This window comes from Muntiacus reevesi, chromosome 2 (genome assembly GCF_963930625.1).
Source record: "Muntiacus reevesi chromosome 2, mMunRee1.1, whole genome shotgun sequence".
NCBI lineage: Eukaryota > Metazoa > Chordata > Mammalia > Artiodactyla > Cervidae > Muntiacus > Muntiacus reevesi.
Window position 1 is genome coordinate 76,245,028 of NC_089250.1, and position 23,237 is coordinate 76,268,264.

Sequence of the window (23,237 nt, forward strand, 5' to 3'; positions counted from 1 at the left end):
CATCGATGAGCCCTGGTCCCCACGGACCCAGCTGGAAGGCTGGGCCGCCCTTCCAGTCTAGTCAAGATGCTGCACGTTCCATGGACGGTCACAGAGCCCTGCTGTTGACTCAAGGGCGCTGTCCCGCCCCCCTGCCCCGAGCCCTGTGCTTCCCCAGCACGGATGCCACATCACAAACCAGCGTGCCAGAGACACAGATCCAAGCCTTGCCCAGGCACGCTGAGAACTCCGTCCCAAGGATGCTGTGGGAAAGAAGGATCTGGAACCCCGCCCTGGAAACCTTGGGGCCTCGCCAAGCCAGAAACTCATATCATCTCTTGGGACACAGCTCCTGGTCAGCTGCCCATGTCCAAATCCTAACCACAGAGATCACGGGTACTTAATCTGCTGGAGCCTCAGTTTTCTCATCTGTAAAAGAGGGATAATGAGAAGGCACGTCCGGCAGAGTTGTCATGAGATAGTCATTCACTCAGGAAATATTTACTGAGCTCCTGTCACGCACCAGATGCCATTCCAGGAGCCAGGACTAGAACAGTGACCGAAACACTGACAAAACCTCCACCCCATGAGCGGCCCTGTCAGCTGGGGGGAGGTCGTGGGAGGCAGCAGCAAGCACCGCCTATGGAGCCAGGGACGCCGTCTGGCTCCCCCGGTTTTAAGCTGTGTGACCTTGGGTCAATTCTTGGATCTCTCTATACATCAGTTTTCTCATCTGTGAAATGAGGACTAGAGGAAGGGTCACTGTGACAGTTAATAAGTGTAGAGATTCAAGCAGTTCCCAGGAAAGAGTAAGTGCTATATAGATGCTGAAGTTAACATGGGGACTTTTTAAGTACATATATCATTTATATCATAGAGCAACTATCTGTTGTTGTTTAGTCACTAAGTCTTGTCTGACTCTTTTGCCTCCAGGCTCCTCTGTCCCTGGGATTTCCCAGGCAAGAATACTGGAGTGGGTTGCCATTTCCTTCTCCGGGGAATCTCCCTGACCCAGGGATGGAACCTGCGTCTCCTGCACTGGCAGGGGATTCTTTACCACTGAACCACCTGGAAAGCCCACAACTGTACTCCAGTTCAGAAGTTATCATCAGATAGTGCCTAGCGCCCAGAAAAGACGGAAGGCCAGATAATGAATTTCAGTCGGGTGAACAGGGAAGGCTCCTCCATTCAGGCCGTGCTTGACCAGGTAGCGTGCATGGAACCCTGGCCCAGAGCCTGTCACAGCAGCCGCGCTCACCCCTGCACCTGCTGCCGCTGTCATTCACATGCTGTATGTCAAGTGACGCTTTGCACAGCCCAGGAGGGGGCTCTGTGCCTCGCTCTCCCACCCTCCCGGACGCCATGTCACCCACCTCTTAGCACACAGCCTCCTCAAAGTTGCCATCTCCAGGCTGGTAGCGACGGGCAGGACTGTAGCCTCGAGAGAAGCAGGTTTCAGACAGGCTAGGGCCCCCGGCAGGCGGGCGGGCAGGCAGGTGCGGTGGGCAAGCTGCCGGGAGGTGGGGCTGCAGGAGCCCCGCTTGCCTGCCAGCTCCGGGGGCCCACGGTCCCCGGCGGGTGCGCACCCTCGGCTGGGCCCCGCTTCCTTCTACCTGGAGGCTTCCTTGCCCTCGGTCTGCGGCTGTGCCTGAAACCACAGGCTCCCGGGGAGGCTCTGCGCCGAGTGCGCCCATCTGAGGCCCCACCAAGCAGGTGTGGCGGCCACTCGGAGCCGGCGTGGTGGCCTCTCCAGGGTCAGCAATGCAGCCTCCGGATGGTGAAATCAGGTTGCACGTCTGGTCCAGTGTCACAACCGCCAGGGCAGGGAGCACCCTCCAGGGGTGGATGTTACACTAGCCCTGGGAGGACTCAGTAAATATTAAACACCCCTGGCATGCCAGACAAGCTTCCAGATGGGCACGTGCGACCCACTGGACCCGTCCCTCACGGGAGGCCGCCAGGCCAGCCCGTCTGCCCGGGCTCGTTGAGAAACATCAGAGGCCCCGGGTGCATGGCTGCTGCAGGTGCGGGATCCAGAGGCGGGCGGGGCTGGTGACGGGGCAATAAATAATAGCATCGACTGGACACATTTCGGGCGAAGACTCAGAGCTCGCTGCAAGCTCACCTTTCTTCCTGCGCCGGTGGTACTCGATGCCCGGGGATGAGGACAGACAGGCACACACACCCGCCAAGGTCAAGTCTGGTCTGGGTGCTCCGTGGGAGCTGGCCCGTGTCTCCTGACACATCTCTGAGCTCTAGCCCCCCATCTGTCCTTTCTCTAGTCTCCTTTCCTTGGAAAGCAAGGGCTGATGCTTTGTTTTCACACTGACATTTCCCAGGCATGTCAGCGGAGGAATTCCCAAGGCGATCGGGACACCACAGCAGATCCTGGCTCGGGAGGGTCCCTGCCCACCAGCCTGGGGGAGGGGAGCGCGGGCTGAGGAATGGCAGGAAGGGGTTGAGAGCGGCCCTGCCTGTCAATCAGGGCAGAAAGGGGACCGTGTCAAGACCTGGCCTTCTTCTTCACCTCCCCCCCTTGTTATATATGGCCTTATGTTATAATATATTATTATGTATCAATATTTGTTACACATGGCCTGGTTATGTTAATAACATTCCTTCACACCTTAGTGGAGAATTTCCAGATGACTTCCCCAAATGAATTCTTTGATTATGCAATTAAAAAAGAAAAATGTCCCGAGTCAAAGGGTGCCTGCCATCTGCCAGGGCGGGAATGTGGGCCGGGGACACCTAAGCGGAGCCTGGCTCTCCTCTTCTCCCGTCTAAGGTTATTTTTGCCTGACCCGCCCCCACTGCTGAGTGCCTTGGCGAGCGGCCCTGTTTCAGCCTGGTTGGATTACCTGGGCAATTAAGCCAGAAGGTGAGGCCTGAAACCCAATCCGGACCCAGAGCCAAGGGTCCGGATCCCTGCGCGTGGGACAGGGACAGGAAGTTAAAGATAGACCTGTTGCTTCTCTGCTGTCGCGGGCAGCATCTCCCCCACCCCCTGGAGAGGGGACTGCAGAGGGCGAGGCCCGATGGCAGCCACTCAGGAACCTCAGACCTCGTCCAGGGCACGTCTCCTCTAGAACTCCCTGTGGGGTTAGGGGAGTGCTGGACGAGGACCCCCAGGAGGGGCCTGGGACATTTACAGCCACCAAGGCCATCTCTCTCAGACTGGGATACAGGCTCTGCAGGCATCTGGTCAGGACAGCCTTGCTGATGACCACTGAGCTCTAGGGTCAACAGGTCAGATCCGCTCTGTTCTCTTTCTGCCCAGAGACCCCAGGAATCCAGGAGAGCCCAGCAAGAGCCCGGGGACCCCCCTTGGTGCACTCTTTGTGCAGAGCTCCCAGCTGGGGCCTGAAGGGACATTTGCCATGGATTCAGGGGGTCCGGAGGCTCCCAGAAGCCTCGCAGGAGAGCTGCCCAGCAGGACAGGGGACAGAATCAGTGATGAGGCAAGACAAGAGAAAACGCAGGACCCTTTGGTCAAAACTTGCTAGGAACTTTGGGGTCGTGACAGTAGTGTGAGCTCTGAGCGTGGGTCGCCGGGTGGGTGTGAGCTCGGGCAGCCAGCCTTGGCTGCGGGGTCCACAGACCCCTCCCCGCTGCAGATCCCCTGGAGTTCTTCTATAGAAGTCAGAGAAAGGCGCCCTCCCGGAGGCCCAGCCACACACACGGCTCCACGCGTGCTCAGCCGGGGAGGGTCCCAGGGGTGGGAGGCCCCCGGGGGACATGCGCAGCTGTCCTTAGCAGCCCCGACTGCAGACCTGATGGGGTGAGGCCCCGGCGAAGCCCAGGAAGAGGCAACTCAGAAATGACTGGGTGCAGAAACAACATCGTTCCCTGGCCAGTTTGGGCGTATCCCCTCTCCGCAGCATTTATGGAGCGCCCACTGTGTGCCTTCCTCATTGTCCCTAGCCCCTCTCCACAGCATTTATGGAGCACCCACTGTGTGCCCTCCTCATAGGGGCACCCACACAGTCCCTCCTCAGAGGCATCAGGGGCGCTGGTGCTAACTCCCTCTGAGGCTTTGGCCAAATTTCTCCCCATCTTGGGGCCTCAGTTTCCTCTGTGCCAGCCCGTCCGTGGCTCCCCTCATGCTGTGCATGTCCCAGGAGTCTCCACAGGGTCCCCTCCCCTCCTGAGCACTGTCCCCCAGGCCGGCCGCACACCCACTTCCTGCCCCTCAAAGCTCATTCCTACCCCAGGGCCTTTGCACCTCTGTCCCCCTGCCTGGAAGGCCTCTCCCCTCCACGCCCTGTCTGCAGTGATCCACCCTTCCCCCCTCCAGCCTTCACTGAACTGGGTCCCTCCTCCCTGGGGGCCTCCTCCAGCCCCCCGCTGCCTGCTTGCCTGTCCTGCTTTAACTCCTTCATGACACCTGCCCCCAGCTGCACCCACCCCGAGTGTCACTGGCTTACAGTTTTCAGCCCTGAAAGGAGGGTGAGACCTGGGACGGGGCCTGACCAGAGTCGGTGTCCAGAAATACGTCAGGAAGGAATTCGGGGCTCCTTAGGGTTTCACCGGACCTCAGCTGGTAAAGAATCTGCCTGCAGTGCAGGAGACCCCAGTGTGATTCCTGGGTCGGGAAGATCCCCTGAAGAAGGGCATGGGTACCCACTCCAGTATTCTGGCCTGGAGAATTCCACGGACAGAGGAGTCGGGCGGGCTACAGTAAATGGGGTCGCAAAGAGTCAGACTAACTGAGCAGCTTTCACTGGGGATCCCTAAGGGTGCTTCCAGGATTTCAAAGTGGACGCACCTCGGAACTGAGGAGCTGAGCGGGGTGGGAGCTGGGAGGGCCTGACTGCGGGGCCCATCCTCACGGCAGTGGGGCCCCCTTCCTCAGCCCAGGATGCGGCAGTGAAGCTCAGGCCCCTGAGACTCAGCAGGACCGGGCCAGGTGAAGGGGACTGGGGGGGTGGGTTCTGGTGGAGGTGGGGTGTGGGCCAAACAAAGGCCTGGAAGGGGCAGAGACGCCAGCGTGGGCTCCCAGTGCCGCAGGCCGGCCAGACCCGGGGGGACAGGACTGGACTCTTGGTGGGACGGGAGCCCCTGCAGGATCTTGGGAGGGGAACGCCGTGATGAGCTCAGGTTGCTGATGGGGTCACCGGCCCACCAGGCCCCGTGCCCGGCTCAGCTGTCGTCACAACTGCTCCGACGGCCTGCTGGCGGGCCCCTCAGGGTGCCAGGGCTGGCAGGGCCATGGCCCCAGGAGCAGGAAGGCACCTTGCCCCCGGGCTCTCCCCGAGGCTGGAGGAGACGTCACGGAGCCGCCCTGAACTCAGGTCCGGGGTGAGTGCCGACCAGGCGTCCCTGCAGAGGCCGCTCCGCCTCCCTGGAAACCTCCCGCAAGCCCCTGCTGTGCGCCAGCGTGCTCCAGCGCTCAGCACGCGTCGGCGCCCTGTTCCCACGTGGCAAGCCCGTGAGGGAAGGACACTGGGCCTCCCCCCGGGCACGTGAGCAAGCCAGGCTCAGGGAGGTGAAGTCACTCGCCCCAGGTCACAGGCAGCCCTGTTTCTTGTTCCGTCAACCAGGAAGGACATTCTAACCCAACCCCGCCTCCAGGAGGCTAAGTTCCAAGTCCGAATCTGTCTTGCTGTGTGACCTTGGGTGAGCGGCTCCACCTCTCTGAGCCTCAGTTTTCTGATCTGCCAAGTGGGCCTGATAAACTCAGGCGGATCAACTTACAGGATCAACAGCGAGGCTTATGTGAGATGACACCTGTTCGGATCTGAAGCAAATTAGAGGTTTCTCCCAGCACTGAGTCTCACACACACACACACACACATGCACGCACACACACACACACACACACACTCTCTCTCTCTCTCTCTCTCTCTCTGCCCTGGGCTGCAGGGCCGGCATGAGTGAGAGCCTCAGGGCCACCGGCCGCGGAGAAGAACGCCCTCACCACCCTCCTCCCCAGTCCCTGGCCTTCAGACAAGACTCCCCCGTGTGGCGTGGGCAGAACTTACGCGATCCTCCGGCTCTGGGCGCTGCTGAAGCCCGCGAAGGAGGCGCTCCGGCCCATGACCCCCACGGTCCCCGCGTCCCCGGAGGACAGGAAGCGCACCCTCACCGACATGGTGGTCACCTGCAGGGAGAGGGCCGGACAGTCAGCCTCGCGCTGGCAGCTGGTGAGTGCTGACCACAGGCCGGCCACCCTCCCCCGGGGCGCCCAAGGGACCGGGGCGGGGGGCGGCCGTGCTGCGTCCAGCTCACAGATGAGAACACTGAGGCTCGGTGAGGTTGCGAGAGCAGGAGCAGGATGGGAACCAGGCCTCTGCACTCTGCGCTCGGGTCCTCGGTGCCTGTGCAATGCTGAACTGCACAGGCACCAGGTCCTGAGCCAGCTATCCTCACCTCCCCTCTTCCAGGAATCCTGACCCCCTCCATAAACTCCGACAGACCATCTCCTGTGAGCCAGACACCACCCTCCGGGCCAAGCCCTCGCCCTCTGGGGCTCCCGGTGCAGCGGGAGGCTACTGAGTCTCCAGGGACAGGAGGGTGTCCCTAGCGGAGTGATGGGGGTACCAGACCCACCCATGGAAGAGGCGACCAAGAGCTGAGAAGGCAAGGCTGAGGAGGGAAGAAGGATAAAGGGAGGGGAGGGAAGGGCCTCTGAGGCAGAGGGAACAACATGAGCAAAGGCCTGGAGGTGCAGAGGACCAGGTGTAACCCGGAGACGGACAGTTCAGTGGGTGGGGGTGTGGCCCCAGGTGAGGCTGGAGAGGCCAGCAGAGCACATGTCAGGGGTACCTCGGCGGCCCCAGGGAGGGCTCCAGCCCTGCAATTGGCTGAGGGTAACTGGGAGCCATGGGAGGTTTTGAGTAGGAGGTGATGAAGCCCAGTTCATAGGATGCCGGGCTGCTGGCATCGGAGACTTCCAGAAGCCCCCGGTCCACTGTCCCGTCTCTGACCCAGCTGTAGTGAGGCCAGCCTAGAACCCTGACTGTCTTTTCCTTTTTCCAAACCATCTTGAGGCTGGGGAAAAAAAAAAAAAATGCCACTACATCCCTTGGGAATATCGCCAACTGTCTTCCACCACAATCGGAAAGTTCTCCTCCATATCTAACCTAAATCTCTGCTGCTACAGTTCCATACCTCACTGCTCAGCCAGGGTGGGGTCAGTGCTAGGATTCCAGGGGCCCCACTGCCCTACGCGCCCTGTCAGCTCCTTCCTGACATCCCCCCAGCCAGTGGCTGAGTCCAGACCACGCCTCTGCCTGCCCTGGGGCCTCTGGCTGGAATAACGTTCTCTTTGGGGCCACGTCTGTCCAGGGTCTAGTTCCACACTTTGTTTGCAGCCCCTGACATAGGCTCCAGAGCCCTCACTCTGAACCCCCTGGAAGACTGGCGTAGCCCCCACAAGCTTCCTCCTCCTCCAACACCCCTCACACCCCTCAGCCCCGCACCCCCTGTGCATAGGTGAACGCTGGAAACCAAAAAGCCAGACCTGGGCTCAAATCCCAGCTGCACTTGGGCCACTCCCTGATTCTGGGCCTCAGTGATCACATCTGTAAAACGAGAATTCCGAAAAGGATCAAAGAGACAACGGACTGAACAGCGCATGACGTGAAGTAGACACTGGAAGGAGAAGGCGATGGCAGCCCACTCCAGTACTCTTGCCTGGAAAATCCCAGGGATGGGGGAGCCCGGTAGGCTGCAGTCCATGGGGTCGCTAAGAGTCGGACACGACTAAAGTGACTTAGCAGCAGCAGACACCGGAAAGAGCTGGTTGTCTGTGCGGCGGTCGGCTGACCGAGACCCCAGCCTGGAGACCCCGATGCTGGGGCAGGTGAGCCAAGGAACGACCCCTGGCCCTGACGGTTTGCTGAGCATCCACTGCATCGCGACCCCAGTGCCAGGGGCTGTCCCACCCTATAGACCCGTGAACCGCGGACAGGTGTATGGACGGGGAGGTGGACACAATCTGGCGGCGGAGGCAACGTTTATTGAGTGCTCATAAGTGCACTAAGTGCCTATTTGAATTATCTTATTAGCACCACACAACCCCCTTGGCGGAGGAGCCACCTAGCTCAGCAGATGAGGAAACTGAGGCTCAGAGAGACAGCAGGGAACCCAGGGACCCAGCTGTGAAGCGGCAGAGCCAGGCTGAGGACCCGAGAGCTCTCAGACACGGGCACGGACGCCAGCACCTCTCAGGCATGCGGTCCGGCATCCCCCACTCTGGGGGCTCACCCCCGCCCCACGGGAGCACCCCCATGACCCCCACAGTCCCTACCTGGGCTGCACTGCTGCCAGCTTGGACCAGCTCGCAAGAGTCGAAGGTTAAATTGTCAGGAATGTTGGTAGCTTGAAATCAACCACGATAGAATTAAGTGCAGCGTGGAACTGCACAAGTGCTACAAATTAGGTTTTGAGGGATTTTTTTTTCCTGCCGGTTGTTAAACTTTTATCAGCACACCGCTGCCCCCACCCCTATCAGCAGGCTCTGGGTGGCGCTGGAACCTCCTCAAACTGCCAAACACCCCCTCCCTCCACCCCAGCCAAGCAGGGCTAGGAACAGGGGGGAGCAGGCAGGGGGACCCCCAAGGCCAGCGGCTGGGGTGTGCCTGCCCCAGAGGGTTGGGACCGGAACTCCTTCCCGCCACCCTTCCCCTCCGCCCCCCACCACCCTCCCTCCCAGGCCTTCTGGGGCCTTCCTCCAGCCTCCCTCTAGTCCTCCGCTTCAGGATAAAAGAGAAAGACAGTTGCTAAACCGCTCAACAGTTCCTCTGCATGCAGTTCGCTAGAACAAACCCACCATCTTCCTGCCCAGCGCTAGGAAAGGAGGGCCAAGGAGGAGGAGACCTAAGGTTTGGTGCAGACCCACACGAGGTATCAGCCCCTGGCTGTGGACTCACAGTTCACGGCAGGGCCGTGAGGGTCAATGACCCTACTTTTCATATGAGGAAAGAAGCTCTAAGAGGTGAAGAGGCTGGCTCAGGTATCTGCGTTTCACATGTGAGGACAGAGGACAAGATGGTTGGATGGCATCACCGACTCAATTGACATGAGTTTGAGCAAGCTCCGGAAGATGGTGATGGACAGGGGAGCCTGGCGTGCTGCAGTCCACGGGGTCGCAAAGAGTCGGACACGACTGAGCAACTGAACAACAGTGCGAGGCCTGGCTGCCACATGGGGGCTGATCCCCTGACTGATACCTCCGCCCTCTGCCACCAGCCCAGATGTCACCTCCCCCAGGAAGCCTTCCTGGACCTCTCCCCAGTCCCCAACTCCCTCTAATTACAGTGGACTGTGAAAGGTGAGGTTTTTTTGGTCTTCCCCACTAGACAGTTGCCGGCAGGCAGGGCCAGGGACGTTCTCTGGGGCTTGGAGGATTCATAGCACATCTTTCTGGGACCAGAGGCCACGTGCTTCCCCGACTTCACAGGGCTGTGCCACTCAAGGCGGAGGCCATGGAAGAACAGGATAAAGATAAGAACTTCGACTGTGCGCTGGGCTCCAGAGAGAGGGGGACAAGCGTCTGCTGTAAGGGCCAGATAGTGAAAGTTCTTGGCTCTGCAGGCAGGCCTTGTACACAGCTATGCAGCTCTACCGTCTTAGAGAGAAAGCAGTCACCGACAGTATGCAAACGAATGAGCCTGGCTAAGTTCCGCCTGAACTTTATTTACAAATGCAGCAGCTTTTGACAGATGACCCCTGGCCAGCACTCTGCCTGCTACCTACTCCAAAAGCTTAAAATCTCATTTAATTCTTTTCATCACTATAGGAGGCAAGTATCATTATTATGGTTCCCATTTTGCAGATAAAGAAACCGAGGCTCAGAGACGAGGGAAAATAACTCATCCAAGGTCACACAGGTCAGAATCTTTAGAGCTGGGTTGAACTTGAACATGACAGGCTTCAAAGCCTGACTACCTCATGCTAGGCTGCACCTGCCTCTCTGGGGGCTGTGCCGAAGACACCCCCCTCCCCCGCGCCCACCATGAGCCTGAAGCGGGGGAAAGGGGGCCCAGAATGAAGCAAGTTCATGACCGAGACCTGCCAGGCTAGAATGCGGCTCTGGAGGTGACAGAAACCCAGCGCCATCCCCCGCAGGCTTCGGGGGGGTGTGGAGCCCAGGTCCCTTCGGACCAGCGTCGGGTCTCAGCAGCGCCCCCTCCTGGCCGGCCTCTGGTAGGGCGGATCCCTGGTCGCGGACCCTTGGGATTGCACCTAGCGGACTTGCAGGACCGCCCCCCTCCGGTGGACTGGGCAGGAGCTGGCCGAGCTGAGACCCCTGGGTTCCCAGGAGCCCCCACTGGGGGGTCCCATCCGACCCGTCCCATCCGACGGGCCCCAACGGATGTCTGTCACCTTGACCAAGGGTCATCCTCGTGGTGATGCTCCACTGTTGACACAACAGCAGACCTGACCACGCAGACAGAGACCCAGCACTCTGGAGCTCCCCCTCTTCCCCCCAAGACCGTCCCCCTCCTCCGCCCTCTGCCCCTGCCGGCGAGGTCCTTCAGCGGCTGGGCGGTGGGCAGGTCTGGGGGGCCGCCGGCACTCTGCAGGGCGTGAGAAGCCAGCCGGGGACCTCGCGGGGGCCCCGGGCAGAGGAGAGAGACAGAAGTCATGCAGACACCAAACCTCGGGCGGCAGACAGGAGTGTCCCTCGCTGCCTCTCTGCGGCCGGGCGCCGGAGGCTTGGGGAGCGGGGCGGGCAGGCGGCTGAAGGGGCTCCTCACCCAGCAGCAGCTCCCAGACACTGAGGGGACCGTCCTGGGTCTCTCCCCGCCAGGTGCAGCCCGAGGGAGCCGGCCCCTGCCCCCGCTAAATCTGTCCGTTCAGTGCTGCCCAAAGCTGCCTGCCGGCCGCGGGAACCTGCAATTTCACCTCATTTGGAGGTGACGCTTCTAAATTTAACGGTGTGGGCTCTCGAGGCTGGGCAGCGTTTATGCCCGAGTCCCTCACTTAGGGCTCTTTTAGATCCACTCAAATGCCAGCCAGGGATTAGTTTGCTTATAGGAGTTTCCAAAATAGATCTTGGTTTAGCAGGAAAGGAAATGGCAAAATAGCCCAGGATGAGGGGTGTGAGTTTATACCGAAGAGGGAAGGGCTGCCCGGGGAACCAGACTGTCTGCGCCGGACACAGTCCAGCTCCCTCATCTTCTCGATGGCCAGACCCAGCCCAGAGGGGTCAGACGACCTGCCCAGATCACCCTCAGGGGAGTGGATGCGCCAGAAGAGCCAAAACTCCCCCTCTCTGCCCAAACCCAGCCCCCTGCGCCTCCCCCCACCCCGTAAAACCCCACTGCCAACCCCCACCCAGGATGGGAGCCGCAGAGACCCCCAGGCCCGCCAGCTCGGGCTCCCCCAGTCTCCGCCGAGCCCCTCCCGAGTCAGGTTGCCTAAGACGGGGGAGACGTGCCCACGGAAAGAGGAGAGCGTGGTTCCAGCCGCACGCGATCTTGAACAAGTTCTAAACCTCTGTCTCCGGTCTGCAAGCGGGGAGGACCGGGCTAGAACGCAGGCACTCTCTGGGCCAATAAGGGACGCACAGCGGGCGCGCGGCGCTTTGCGGGAGGGCTAGCTCAGTCTTTAGCCCCCCTTTCATCCCGGCTCCCTGACACTTGTCCCCCGTCCTGTTCAACAGAGCACAGAGCTGGCCCCAGGCACAGAGCCAGGGGCGGCAGAGGAGGAGCTGGAATGCAGTCGCGTTGTTTTGTTTTTGATGAATTTCATTTAAGGTAACCGTCCATTTAGAGCAGACGTCCTCTGTATGATTTAAACTGGGGTTTTTTTTAATGCTGTTTAAATGAAGAGAGTACAGACTTGAAGGACACTTGGTTTAAAGAGAGCAAGTAGCAATCCCCTCTGCTCAGCAGGTCACATTCCTGGGCCCTACCACCAGCTCTCAGGGGCCACCGTGGAGGGGGCACCCGGAGCCAGGGGGGGACACCCCTGGTGTGTCTTTGCAGACAGACAGTCCCCCTCACGGGGGCAGATCAGCTGACAGTTCCAGCTTCTGGGGTAAGACAAGAGCCCAGCTGGACCTCAGAGTTCACTGTCCCATGGCTGCAGGGCAAACAGAAACTTTCTGACTGCCAGATGGTTCAAGACCAGACGCTGGTGTCAGGATCCCTGCTGCAAGAGGGCCACTTGCCTCTGTGTATCATGCGGTCCATGGCCCCCTGTGTCCTTCCCGCCCAAGGCAGGCCTGGAGGAGTTCCTGTGAAATCCTGTAAATCCAGCCTGTAGCCCGTCATGGACCAGTCACAGGACAGGGCAGGCAGGCCCTCTCATTGGACTTCACAGCACACCTGTGCCCATTTCACAGATGGGAACACTGAGGTGTGGCTACAAATGGCCAGGTGCAAGACACAGGTTCAGTAACCTATTTGTGTGGCCCCTAGGAATATGATTTTGAGGAAGGATGACATGAGAAAATTTTGAAATAAGATGTAACTAAATTTTCCTAAAGGAAATCAACCCTGAATATTTATTGGAAGAACTGAAGCTGAAACTCTCAGACTTTGGCCACCTGAATTGAAGAGCTGACTCATTGGAAAAGACCCTGATGCTGGGAAAGATTGAAGGCAGGAGGAAAAGGGGGCATCAGAGAACGAGATGGTTGAAAGGCATCACCGACTCAATGGACATGAATTGAGCAAATTCGGGGAGATAGTGGAGGACAGAGGAACCTGGCATGCTCCAGTCCATGGGGTTGCAAAGAGTCGGACTCAACTGAAGCTATTGAACAACAACAAAAACCAGAGCAAGATGTAAACTATATACAGCATGTTTTACTTGTGAAACAATACCTGAACATAGTTGGAAAAAAGTATTAATTTGAAGAAAATCAAGAGATTGATTAAGCTGCCCTTGGTCAGGCAGTAATCAAGCCGCCAAGCTGACTGCATGTCCGCCAACTAGAGAACACTGCTTTTCAGGGTGAATCTGGGGTCAAAGGAGAGATTTCTCTCTTAAAAAAAATTTTTTTTTTCAAAAAATCCACAGATATTGTCTACACTCCCAGCTAACTCCACTGGGGCTTTACCAGGCAAAGATGACTCATGAATTTCTGTGAAATATTCAGAGGGTGTTTTAATTTAAATGCCCCCCCGATCACCACTGACACACTCCATTGGCGGGTCAACCAGGGGTCTTCCGGAAGAGCCAGCAGGTCTTAGCGGAAGCAGCCTCCTGGGGTCCATGGAGGGGAATGTGTGTGGGTGTGGAGGGCAGGGCAGGGGGCTGGGCTGCCCAGGGAAGAAAGGGTGATGAAGCTGGGCCTCGGGGAACATCACCCCCACCCTGGTCGGCTTAGGACCAGGAATAAAAATGGCGCCAGGCCAAAGGATCTGGGCATCTCGCCACAAGACCCGTCTGAGGTGGGCACTGTGACCACACCCCCATTTTGCAGACTGGGAAACTGAGGCTGGTAGAACTGCAATGGCCTGAACTACCCAGTGGCAGCAGGTCTTCAGTAGTTCACTTTAAGGGACTTCCCTTGTGGTCCAGTGGCTAAGACTCCATGTTTCCAATCCATGTTTCCAACTCCGTGTTTCCAATGTCATGAACCCAAGGGAGCGAGGGTTCAATCCCTGGCCGGGGAACTAAGATCCCATATGCCCCTTGGCATGGCCAAATTAAAAAAAAAAAAATTCACTGTAAGATGCGTGCAGGTGGGCGGGCGTGGCCCGGCTTGCATAGACCTAATCCTCATCCTGGGGGTGAACAGGCGTCACGTGGGTGTCAGGTGGAGGCTGCTGACTGGGGTCCCGCTCCAGAAGGAGCTACGGGAGGCTCTCGTGCCCAGCACGGCCGCCATTTGGGGCAGGCTCATTCTTCGCCGTGAGCATCGTCCTGTGTGTTTACAGTGCCCCCCACCCCGCACACACCGGGAGCTCTCCACCCTCCAGCTGCGGTAACCAAGATTGTCTGCAGACACTGCGCTGCTCCTTGGGGCGAGTGGGGGGCAGAATGGTGGCCACGGAGCCCGAGGGGAACTGCCAGGGTAGAGGCCGCTGGTCAGATCTGCACTGCGAGGCCGGGATCAGCGTGCTGGGGGTCAGGAATGAGTTCTCACGGGCGAGAGGAGGGGCGGTGGAGATGCGGTATTCTGTGGGCTGCACGTGTTGTTCAGGCTTCTTCTCCTGACCTGAAAAGGGAGGCGGACGCTGGGGGGGCCTGGCATCCTGACATCTTCAGAAGGGGGCCTGGGCCACCTCCACCCTTCACACTCATGTGCACGCGCGTACACACACCCGGGCATGGATGAGAGCCTGGAAGCCTGCGCTCAGGACTTGAGCTTGGGGTGGAGGTTGGCCTCCTCCTCGAGGGGTGCTGGCCATGGCATCCGAGCTCTGTTGGAGGTCTGCCTTCTCTGTAAAGCCCCACCCGGAGGCCGGAAGAGACCCAGAGGCTGCGTAGCTTTCTAATCCCAAGGAACCTGACTGCTGATGGACGCACACCCTGGTCTGGCAGCCCAACCCAGGCCGGGTTTGGACGCAAATCCAGGCGGGCAGAACTCTGCCGGCCACCTGGGCCGACCACTCTGCCCTGGATGAAGCCGACTGGAATTCTCGGTATCCTGGGGACACAGAGCGTCCCCTCACCGGGGATCCCCTCACCCCACACAGCCGGACATCAGCGCCCAGGAGTCTCTCTCCAGACCAGTCCAAAGGTCTGGGAAAGAATTCTGTTCCTGGCTGCTATTTGTGGAACAGTTAGGGCCAATTTCTCCACCAGGGATGGGGTCACAGGGCACAGGCTCCATGAAAATGTGAGGGTTATTTTTAAAGTCAGGAGACTGAAAAATGAACTTTCAGGTCAAACGGAATGTTTTACTATTAATTATAAAATTAATTACTTATATGTATTGATAGGATGTATTTTATCACATAGTACATTCATCTTTACACCCGTCATAAAATACTATACTATTTAATATTTTTTGCTGGGTGGGGTGGGGATGAAAGCCTTCACGTGGCCCTGTCCTTGGCCCCTACTCCATCTGTCAGCCTTCAGACCAACCCTTCCACCTCCAGCCCAGGGTCGGGGGCGCTCTCCAGCTCCCTCCCACCAAGCCTTTATTATGCCAGTCAGATTCATCCTTCCTGCCCTTCTCCCACTTCTCAGCTTTATCTCCCTCCTCCCTCCTTCCAATTCCACGGGGCCTGGCCCCGCAAGATGCAAGAGCTAAAACAGCCACATCAGACCTTGCTCTTGACCCAAATTAGCTCATCTGAAAGCGTGTCCGACTCTCTTGCGACTCCATGGACTGTAACCCACCAGGCTCCTCTGTCCATGGGATTCTCCAGGCAAGAATATTGGAATGGGTTGCCATGCCCTCCTCCGAGGGATCTTCCCGACCCAGGGATCAAACCCGCCTTTGCTGTGTCTTCTGCGTTGATGGGCGGATGCGTTGCCACTGAGCCACCCGGGAATTTCAGCAAAACAGGGCACCACGTGTTTCACCTCATCCCGTTCCGGCCTTTGAGTTTGAGGAAGCAAAGCACAGGCGGCCAGCCTTCTCTCAGCCGAGGCCTTAGCTGCCAGGTCTCCATAATGGGCTGAAGCGCCCTTGGACAGAAGTCACGCGTGGACCTGATTCCTAGTGAGAGCGCGTGGATTGCCATTCGTGTCTTTTCCTTAGAGTCTCTTCTTCTGGAACTCACAGATTCATCCTCCCTTGTATAGTTGTCTAGCTTGATCTCCTTGATTTCCAGGGGCTGTTGATAAATCCTGGATGGGGATCTTTTCTTTTCTTCCAGCCCCTCACTTACTTTCTACCTCGTTCTTAACGGGGTGTGCGTGCATGTGTGTGCGTGCGTGTGTGTGTGTGTAACAGAAGCTTCAAATATTTATATGACTGCCTCTGTGAACATTCCTTCTGTGTTTTCGAGTTAAGAACCTACTTTTCCACCTCTAAAATTGTTTCAGATCTGTTGACCACCGAAGTCTAGGTCCCCGGAAGAGAGTTCTGTCTTCCTGGCAGCCAGGCTGGAAGACCCCCGGGGCATCTCTTTCCTCCTCCTTGGTCACCGTGTGCCCCGCTTCTCAGAAACACCCTGGGTCTGTCCCCTCCTTCCACCCTGGACCCCAGGGCCAAGCCCCCATCCCCTCTCTGGTCTCCACTGGTCTCCCTCCACTCACCCTCTGCCCCTACCTGAAAACCAGAGTAAGCTTTTAAAAATGTCTGTCAGCTTCTTATACCCCACCTGAAGTTTGGGGCTTCTGGAAACTCTAAGGATTAAAAATGTCACTACTTATTGTACCCACAAAGCCCCAAAGGAGGCAGTGCCTAAGGACGGAACCCAGGCAGGGATGGCAGAGAGCCTCCTGCTGACCATCCAGGAAGTCAAGAAGCCCCCTTGGTGCTCAGCCACTCAGTCGGGTCCAACTCTTCCAGCCCCAGGGACTGCAGCCCACCAGGCTCCTCTGTCCACGGGATTTCCCCGGCCAGGATACTGGAGTGGGTTGCCATTTCCTTCTCCAGGGGATCTTCCCGACCCAGGGACTGAACCCAGGTCTCCTACACTGCAAGCAGATTCTTTACCTTCTGAGCCATCAGGGAAGCCCCAGGAGTCTCCTTCCCACCTTCCTACCCCTCAAACATTAATCACAACCAGGTCTTCTCATGGTCAAGGTCGGGGGGGGGGGGGGCAGGGGGAGTAAAGGGGGAAGGGCTGGGACGGGGCAGGGACTGCAAAGCCTTTACATCACCCATCCTGTTTCCAGCCCGTGAGGCGGCCCCTCACCCCATTTAGAGCTGAAGTGCCTGGACGCTGCGCCCCATGAAGCTCCTTAGCCCAGGGGCGCTGAGTCAGCCCCCTGGAATGCCAGAGGCTTCCCCAGCCCGCAGGCCTGGGACTCCTGCACGTGGGCCAGTGGAGCAGGACTGTTGGCTAATAGACGCTGTTAACAGCACGAGAAATGGTCAAGGGGTCAGCAAGAGAGGAGCCATCTGGTTGTCCCGAGGTAAACAGTTTACAAGAGAAAAGGCAAGCCAGCCTGTTCTTCTGGTTTTTCTTTTGACAGTGTGGACGTGCAGTAGACAGACTGTCCCAGACCCGGCTTCAGCGCCAATGCCTCCCAGGGGTGGGGGGTGGCAGTAGGCAAGAAGGCAGGAAAAGTCAGATTTTGTTCACACTTTCTCTTGCCCTATTCTCAGGACTGGGTGACTTCATGCCAGCTGGTTAACCCGCATTGCAAGGATTTCCTCCCAAAGGAACAGCCTTATTTTCTAGCACCCAAAGCCTTGAATGGCAAGAATCTTCAGCCTTAAATTTATTTCCTGTTGGAGGAAGACCCCTACTGGTCTCCCCAGGGATTGCAGCCCTACTCTACCAACCACTACAAATGCCCACGGGAGGTGAGAGAGGGTCTCCATTCTTGCCGTTCAGAGTTGGCCAGTGGGTTCCAAAGCATGAAGAATATGCATGTGGTTTAACAGCCAGAAATAAACAAATTGTGCTGAAATCAGAATCCGAAAGTGTTGCAAAACATTCCAGGCAGACACTGGACTTGGGATACTACAAGCTGTTTACCAATTAATTCCTTCTTTGCCAAACATTCTTACTTGGGTCTATTGGGAGATGATTTTGGTGGGAGTGCATTTCCCATTTTGTAATGAAAATCACCAGGGAAAGAGGACTCGATCTGCAGAGGCTCAGATTCCAGAAAATGTGGTCGGAACAGGTAGTTCCCTTAAGGACAAAGCTAGTACTAAGTTTCGCAATAAAGAAAAAGGACATCTGGGGACTAGGATCTGGGGACCCTGCAATGGCCCGTGAGAGCAACATCCACACGTTCTCAGGGAGGGTGATGAGTGCAAGTCTTGGGGTCAAAAAAATTCGTGTTCAAGTCCAGCCTCTGCCTCCTTCTAACTACGTGACTTGCACAAGTCACACACTCTGAGCCTCAGTTTCCTTGTCTGTAAAATAGAAACTGTTAAAATCAGTTCCTTTGCTGTACCGTTTCCAGAAGGTGCTTTTTTCCCTCCCCTCCTCCTTAAAGGGAAAAACCAAACCATCATTTATGGCTTTTCCTGCTGCTTTGTGCTGCTGAGGTCAGAGACCTGAGGTCGGATCTTAGTTCTCTGTGGCTGCTCTTAACAAAGTACCACTAAAGCAACAGAAATGTGGGATTCGCCTGGTGGTCCATGGCTAGGACGCCATGCTTCCAGTGCAGGGGGCTCAGGCTCGATCCGTGGCTGGGGAACTAACATCCCACATGTCTTGCAGTAGGGCCAAAAAAAAAAATCAAAAAATAAAGTGGCTCTTCCTATTATTAAACAACAAAGACAGAATGTATTGTTTCACAGTTCTGGAGGCCGTAGTCCAGTCGAGGCATCAGCAGGGCCCTGTCCCCCCTAAAGCCTCTAAGAAAGAGTCCTTCCTTGCCGATTCCAGCATCTGATGGTGGCCACCAATCCCCCACCTTCCTGGGTTTTCAGCCGCACCGCTTCAGTCCTGCTTCCAGGGCGACATGGCCTCTTCTCCTGCGTTCTGTCTTCACAAGCGTTTCCCTTTAGTTGTAAGCAAGCACGCCATCACTAGATCGAGGCCTACCCCAAAGACCTCACTTGAAGTTGATTCATCCACAAAGACCCTACTTCTTTTTTTCAATTTATTTATTTTTGGCTGCACTGGGTCTTCGTTGCTGTGTGCCGGCTTCCTCTCGTTGCGGTGAGCGGGGTCTCTTGCTGCGAAGCACCGGCTCTAGGGCGTGCAGGCTCAGCGGTTGTGTCTCACGGGCTTGGCTGTGCTGTGGCACGTGGGGTCTTCAGGACTAGGAACCGAAACCCTGTCCCCTGCATTGGTGGGAGGATTCCCAACCACTGGACCACCGGGGAAGTCTCACAAAGACCCTGTTTCTGAACAAGGCCACGTTCGCAGGTACCAGGAATTCGGCATGTATTTTGCAGGGAGGGTACACGTTCAATCCATAACAGGTCAAAAACATGTTGTTCAGCCGGGCGGTGTATTCAGGTTTGGGATATGCTGAGCGGGGCTCTGAGCATTGCCGGGGGCGCGGGGGGCGGGGGGAGGAGAGATGCTGACTCTTGCCTGTAAGAAAGCGCAGGCCTGTTAGTGTTGATGATTGACAGCTGGAGCTGGGGAGGCTGTGGGGGAGGGGAGGGCAGAACGCAGGGCAGTCTCCAGGCAGCGGGATTTTAGGATGGGGATTCCAGACTTGCAAGTGTGCTCCCCCCGGGTTCCCATTACCCCCGATTCTGCAGACTTCCTCTCTTCCCCACGGCACCCCGGTTTCCCTTTTCCTAGCCCGCTGCCGTCGGTCTGGTTTTCCGGCCCCACCACCCCCCGGCTAAGGAGAGAAGCAAAGGCTAAGCAGACCCCCCGGGGAAGGAAACTCAAGCAGAGGGACCGGCGCAGAACACGCAGGAGTCTTCACTCTGGCTGCGGAGCGCCCCCGAATGCGAGGTCTGCCACGAGCCCACCCCGGGTTCCTGAGCCTGTGGTTCAGGCCATTTCCAGGGCTGCTTTTCTGGATCCATTCAGGGAGCGCCCCCCTCCCCCACGCCCCAAATGGCCTTCCAGGAGACCCCCCCTCAGCTTAAATTAACCGGATTCTTTTGCACCCGCTCATAACAGAGATGTCCAAAGTCTGATCTCCCAGCAGACTTGTGTCAGCAAAACTTTGGGGAAAATGAGAGAACTGGAGCAGCAGCCAGCATGGGATGAAAGGGGACAAGACAGCAACTTTAGGGGAACGGAAATTTTTAAAAACTTAATCTATCAGCACAAATGTTTCTAGAAGAAATGTTGAGACCCGCGAGAATTCTTGGGGATAGTCCGTGGGGGGTGGGGGGCAGGGGTTTCTCGCTGGGGTCTCAGGCTCTGGTTAATATTAAGGGGGAGAGGAACTGGAAGATCCCCACATGAGCATCCAGGGATCCACATGAGCCCTGGGCGTGGAGCGTGGAGACGAGGTCAGTGATGATGGCTCCTTGACACACGGGCCTCTGGACAGCGCGGCCCCCTCTTTCAGCCGGGCGCCTCCCCCGCCGCAGGGCCTTTCTGCCCACAGGCTGTTTTGATTCTGCGCCCCCTCAGTCTTGACTCGCTTTCCTGCCTAATGAGGTGAGCTTCACCCGGCCCAGGGGCAGTTCCTGTAAACGCTGCAGCTGCGATGACCCAACGGGGTGAATGTACAAGGAAGCGCTCCCCCAGGGCTGGGCTGGCTGGAAACAGATGCTTCGCCCTTTCCGAGGACGGTAATGAGGTCTGAGGGTTCTGACGGCAGGCGAGGGAGCTGTGGGCGCCAAGAGCCCCCGGCTGGCTCGGGGTCAGAAGATCTGGGCTCCAGCCCCAGACACGCTATCGAGGCGTCCATCTCTCTCCTGCGTAAAATGGGGATAATGCACGCACCTCACAGCCTCGCTGCTGGGCTCCAACCGGAGCCAGATGTGGAGTCAGTCTGAAAACCACGCTGCTGAGTAACAGGAAGTACCGCCGCTCCTGCGGCTGTAATTTGGTTATTATTAGAACCTAAGGGGACTTCCCTGGTGGTCCAGTGGTTCAGACCTCGCCTTCCATTGCAGGGGATGTGGGTTCGACCCCTGGTCGAGGAACTAGATCCCACATGCCTTGCGGCCAAAAAACCAAAACATAAAACCAAAGCAATGCTGTAGCCAATTTAGCAAAGATTTTAAAAATCGTCCACATCAAAAAAATCTTAAAACCAAAACCAGCTAAGATCTTCCATGACTGACAATCCCAGGGAACTTTGACCCTGAATGGAACCCTCTGCCCTTTGAGTGTGGGTGGAACCTGGGAATACCAGGAGACACTACTCCTGTGAATGTGTCATCTTCTGTGACAAAGGGGGGGTTATCCTGGGCAGGCCTGGCCTTCTCAGGGGAGCCCTTCCAGACAGGAGAGGTTTAAAGCAAGAGAGCGATTCAGTGTGAGAGAGACTCTACTAATGGCTTTGGAGATGGCAGGCCACGTGGCAAGGGCAGCAGAGGCCTCTGGAAGCTGAAAGTGGGCCCAGCTGACGGCTAGGGAAGAAGCAGAACTTCAGTCCTCCGTGCGTGTGTGCGCTCAGTCACTCAGCCGTGTCTGACTCTTTGTGACCCCATGGACTGTAGCCCACCAGGCTCCTCTGTCCATGGGATTCTCCAGGGAAGAATACTGGAGTAGGTGGCCATTCCCTTTTCCAGGGGATCTTCCCAACCCAGGGATCGAATCCAGGTCTCCTGCATTGCAGGCGGATTCTTTACCACTAAGCCGCCAGGGAAGCCCATAGTCCTTGACCACATGGAATTGAATGATGTCAACAAGAATAGTCTTGGAAGTGAATCTGTCCTTAGACCCTCCAAACAAGAACTTGGTCTATCCACTATCTCCAACAACAACTTCTGTTCTCCAGAGCTGGGAGCCCTTCATGGGGATTGCATTGTGCCACTGGGTTCCTGACAATTCATTCCATGGCAAGAGAAAACCCACCTGCCCCCCTGTGAAAGTGAATGTTAGTTGCCCAGCCGTGTCCAGCTCTTTGTGACCGAGGCCCCCTTCCCCTGTGAATGGTGTAGGTGCAGAAGGCTCCTACACCATCTCCCTCCTAGTGTGGCGTAGATGGCAGAGACGAGCTTGGACTCCGACTAGACCGCTCACTGGCTGCGTAGGGTGGGCTGCAAGACCTCCCTCAGGGCTCGGGACCTCCGTCTGCTCATCTCTGAAATGGGAATGGAAATTAAATGCAAGTAAAACGTCAGAGCTCCCCTGATGGCTCAGTGGGTAAAGAATCCACCTGTGATGCAAGAGACACAGGAGATGCAGGTTCCATTCCTGGGTGGGGAGGATCCCCTGGAGGCAGAAATGGCAATTCATTCCGGTATTCTTGCCTGGGAAGACCCCATGGGCAGAAGACCTGGTGGGCTGCAGTCCAGGGGTTCAGCTGGACACGACCGAGCAGGAGCATGTAGGGAGCGGAAAGCATCAGAGCGGTAGGTCGAAAGGACACGTAGTAGATGCTCGAGAAACATGAACACCGTGCATGTTAATGATAGAAATCGGCTGGCAGGGACACACCGCTTTGAAAGCTGGGGGCCACTGTGGCCCACTTGCTGGCAAAGCAATAAAGGTATTATTTTCTACTTTGCAGTTATTTTCTTACCACCCCCGCCACCAAAAAAGAAATCAGACCGCAGCTGACAAAGAGCGTTGAGTCTGGGGTCGTCAGAGCCCTGCCCCCACACCATGGGTACAGGAATGAGCCCCAACCAGGGTCCTGGGGGTCGGGACTGAAGCCCACAACCTTGGAGACGGTGGGTGGTAGGTGCCCAGTGTTCTTCGTGGGGTGCAGGCCAGGCCTGGAGCTCTGAGCCCCCCTCGGAGTCTGGCGCACGCCTGGGGGCGCTTCCCGTCTCAAGCCCCACTTTGGTCCAGCTTCCCTGAGGGGGAGTCTGCGGCCTCTGTCTGCCCCCTCTGTCTCAGTGAAGCCCAAGGCCTGTCCTCGTGAGGACACAGCTCACCCTGGGCCCAGGAGGAGAGGTGGGTGCAGCCTGCCCCTCACACCCCCCATTCGCCAGCCTCCAAACCCGGGGACCCTCTGACTGCCCTTCTAGCACCCTCAGGTCCTCGGAGTGGCTGCCAAGCCCGGGCGCCCCCACCCAGCTGCAATCAGCCCTCCCACCTCTGTGCCCACTGACCCCCGTTCCAGCCACAGCAGGCTGGGGCTGGGGCTATGGAGACGGTAAGTTTGCAATTAATCACAGCTGGGGACTTCTTGGTGGTCCAGTGGTTAAGAATTTGTCTGCCAAGGCAGGGGACAGGGGTTCGATTCCTGGTCCGGGAAGATCCCATGGGCCTCAGAGCAACAAAACCCGAGGATCATGATGTGCCCAGAGCCCGTGCTCCACGAGAGAAGTCACGGCAGCTGAGAGCAGCCCCGACTCACCGCAACTAGAGGAAGCCTGCAAGCGGCAATGAAGACCCAGTGCAGCCAATGAATGAATAAATAAAACTTGAAAAAAAGAAGGCAGTCAAGAAGGACTGCTAACTTAGCCCCTCCTTCCCACCGTGGCTTTAGATTAAAAAAAAAAAATACAAGCAATCACAATTTGCCTGCTAGGGATGCCAGTCAATCACAGTGAGGTACCATCTGACATCCACCGGAATGGCCGTAATCCAAGAGATGGACAATAGCAAGAGTGACGACCCCGGAACCCTCAGACACTGCTAATGGGCACGCAGGACGGTGCAGCCGCCTAGGAAGACCACCTGGCAGTTCCCCCAAATAGTTAAATACAGACTTAACATATGACC

General features: G+C 57.3%; 1 protein-coding gene across 3 annotated transcripts in view; it reads right to left on the reverse strand.

The window, feature by feature from the left end:
* Positions 1–23,237, reverse strand: part of RIPOR3 (RIPOR family member 3) — a 72,981-nt gene that overhangs the window by 22,960 nt on the left and 26,784 nt on the right. For all 3 annotated transcript variants that reach the window (XM_065922172.1, XM_065922171.1, XM_065922170.1), the window contains exon 2: positions 5,964–6,082. In XM_065922172.1, coding sequence (XP_065778244.1) covers positions 5,964–6,073 — 110 coding nt within the window. In that variant the 5' untranslated portion in view covers positions 6,074–6,082. The remainder of the gene's footprint in view (positions 1–5,963; positions 6,083–23,237) is intronic.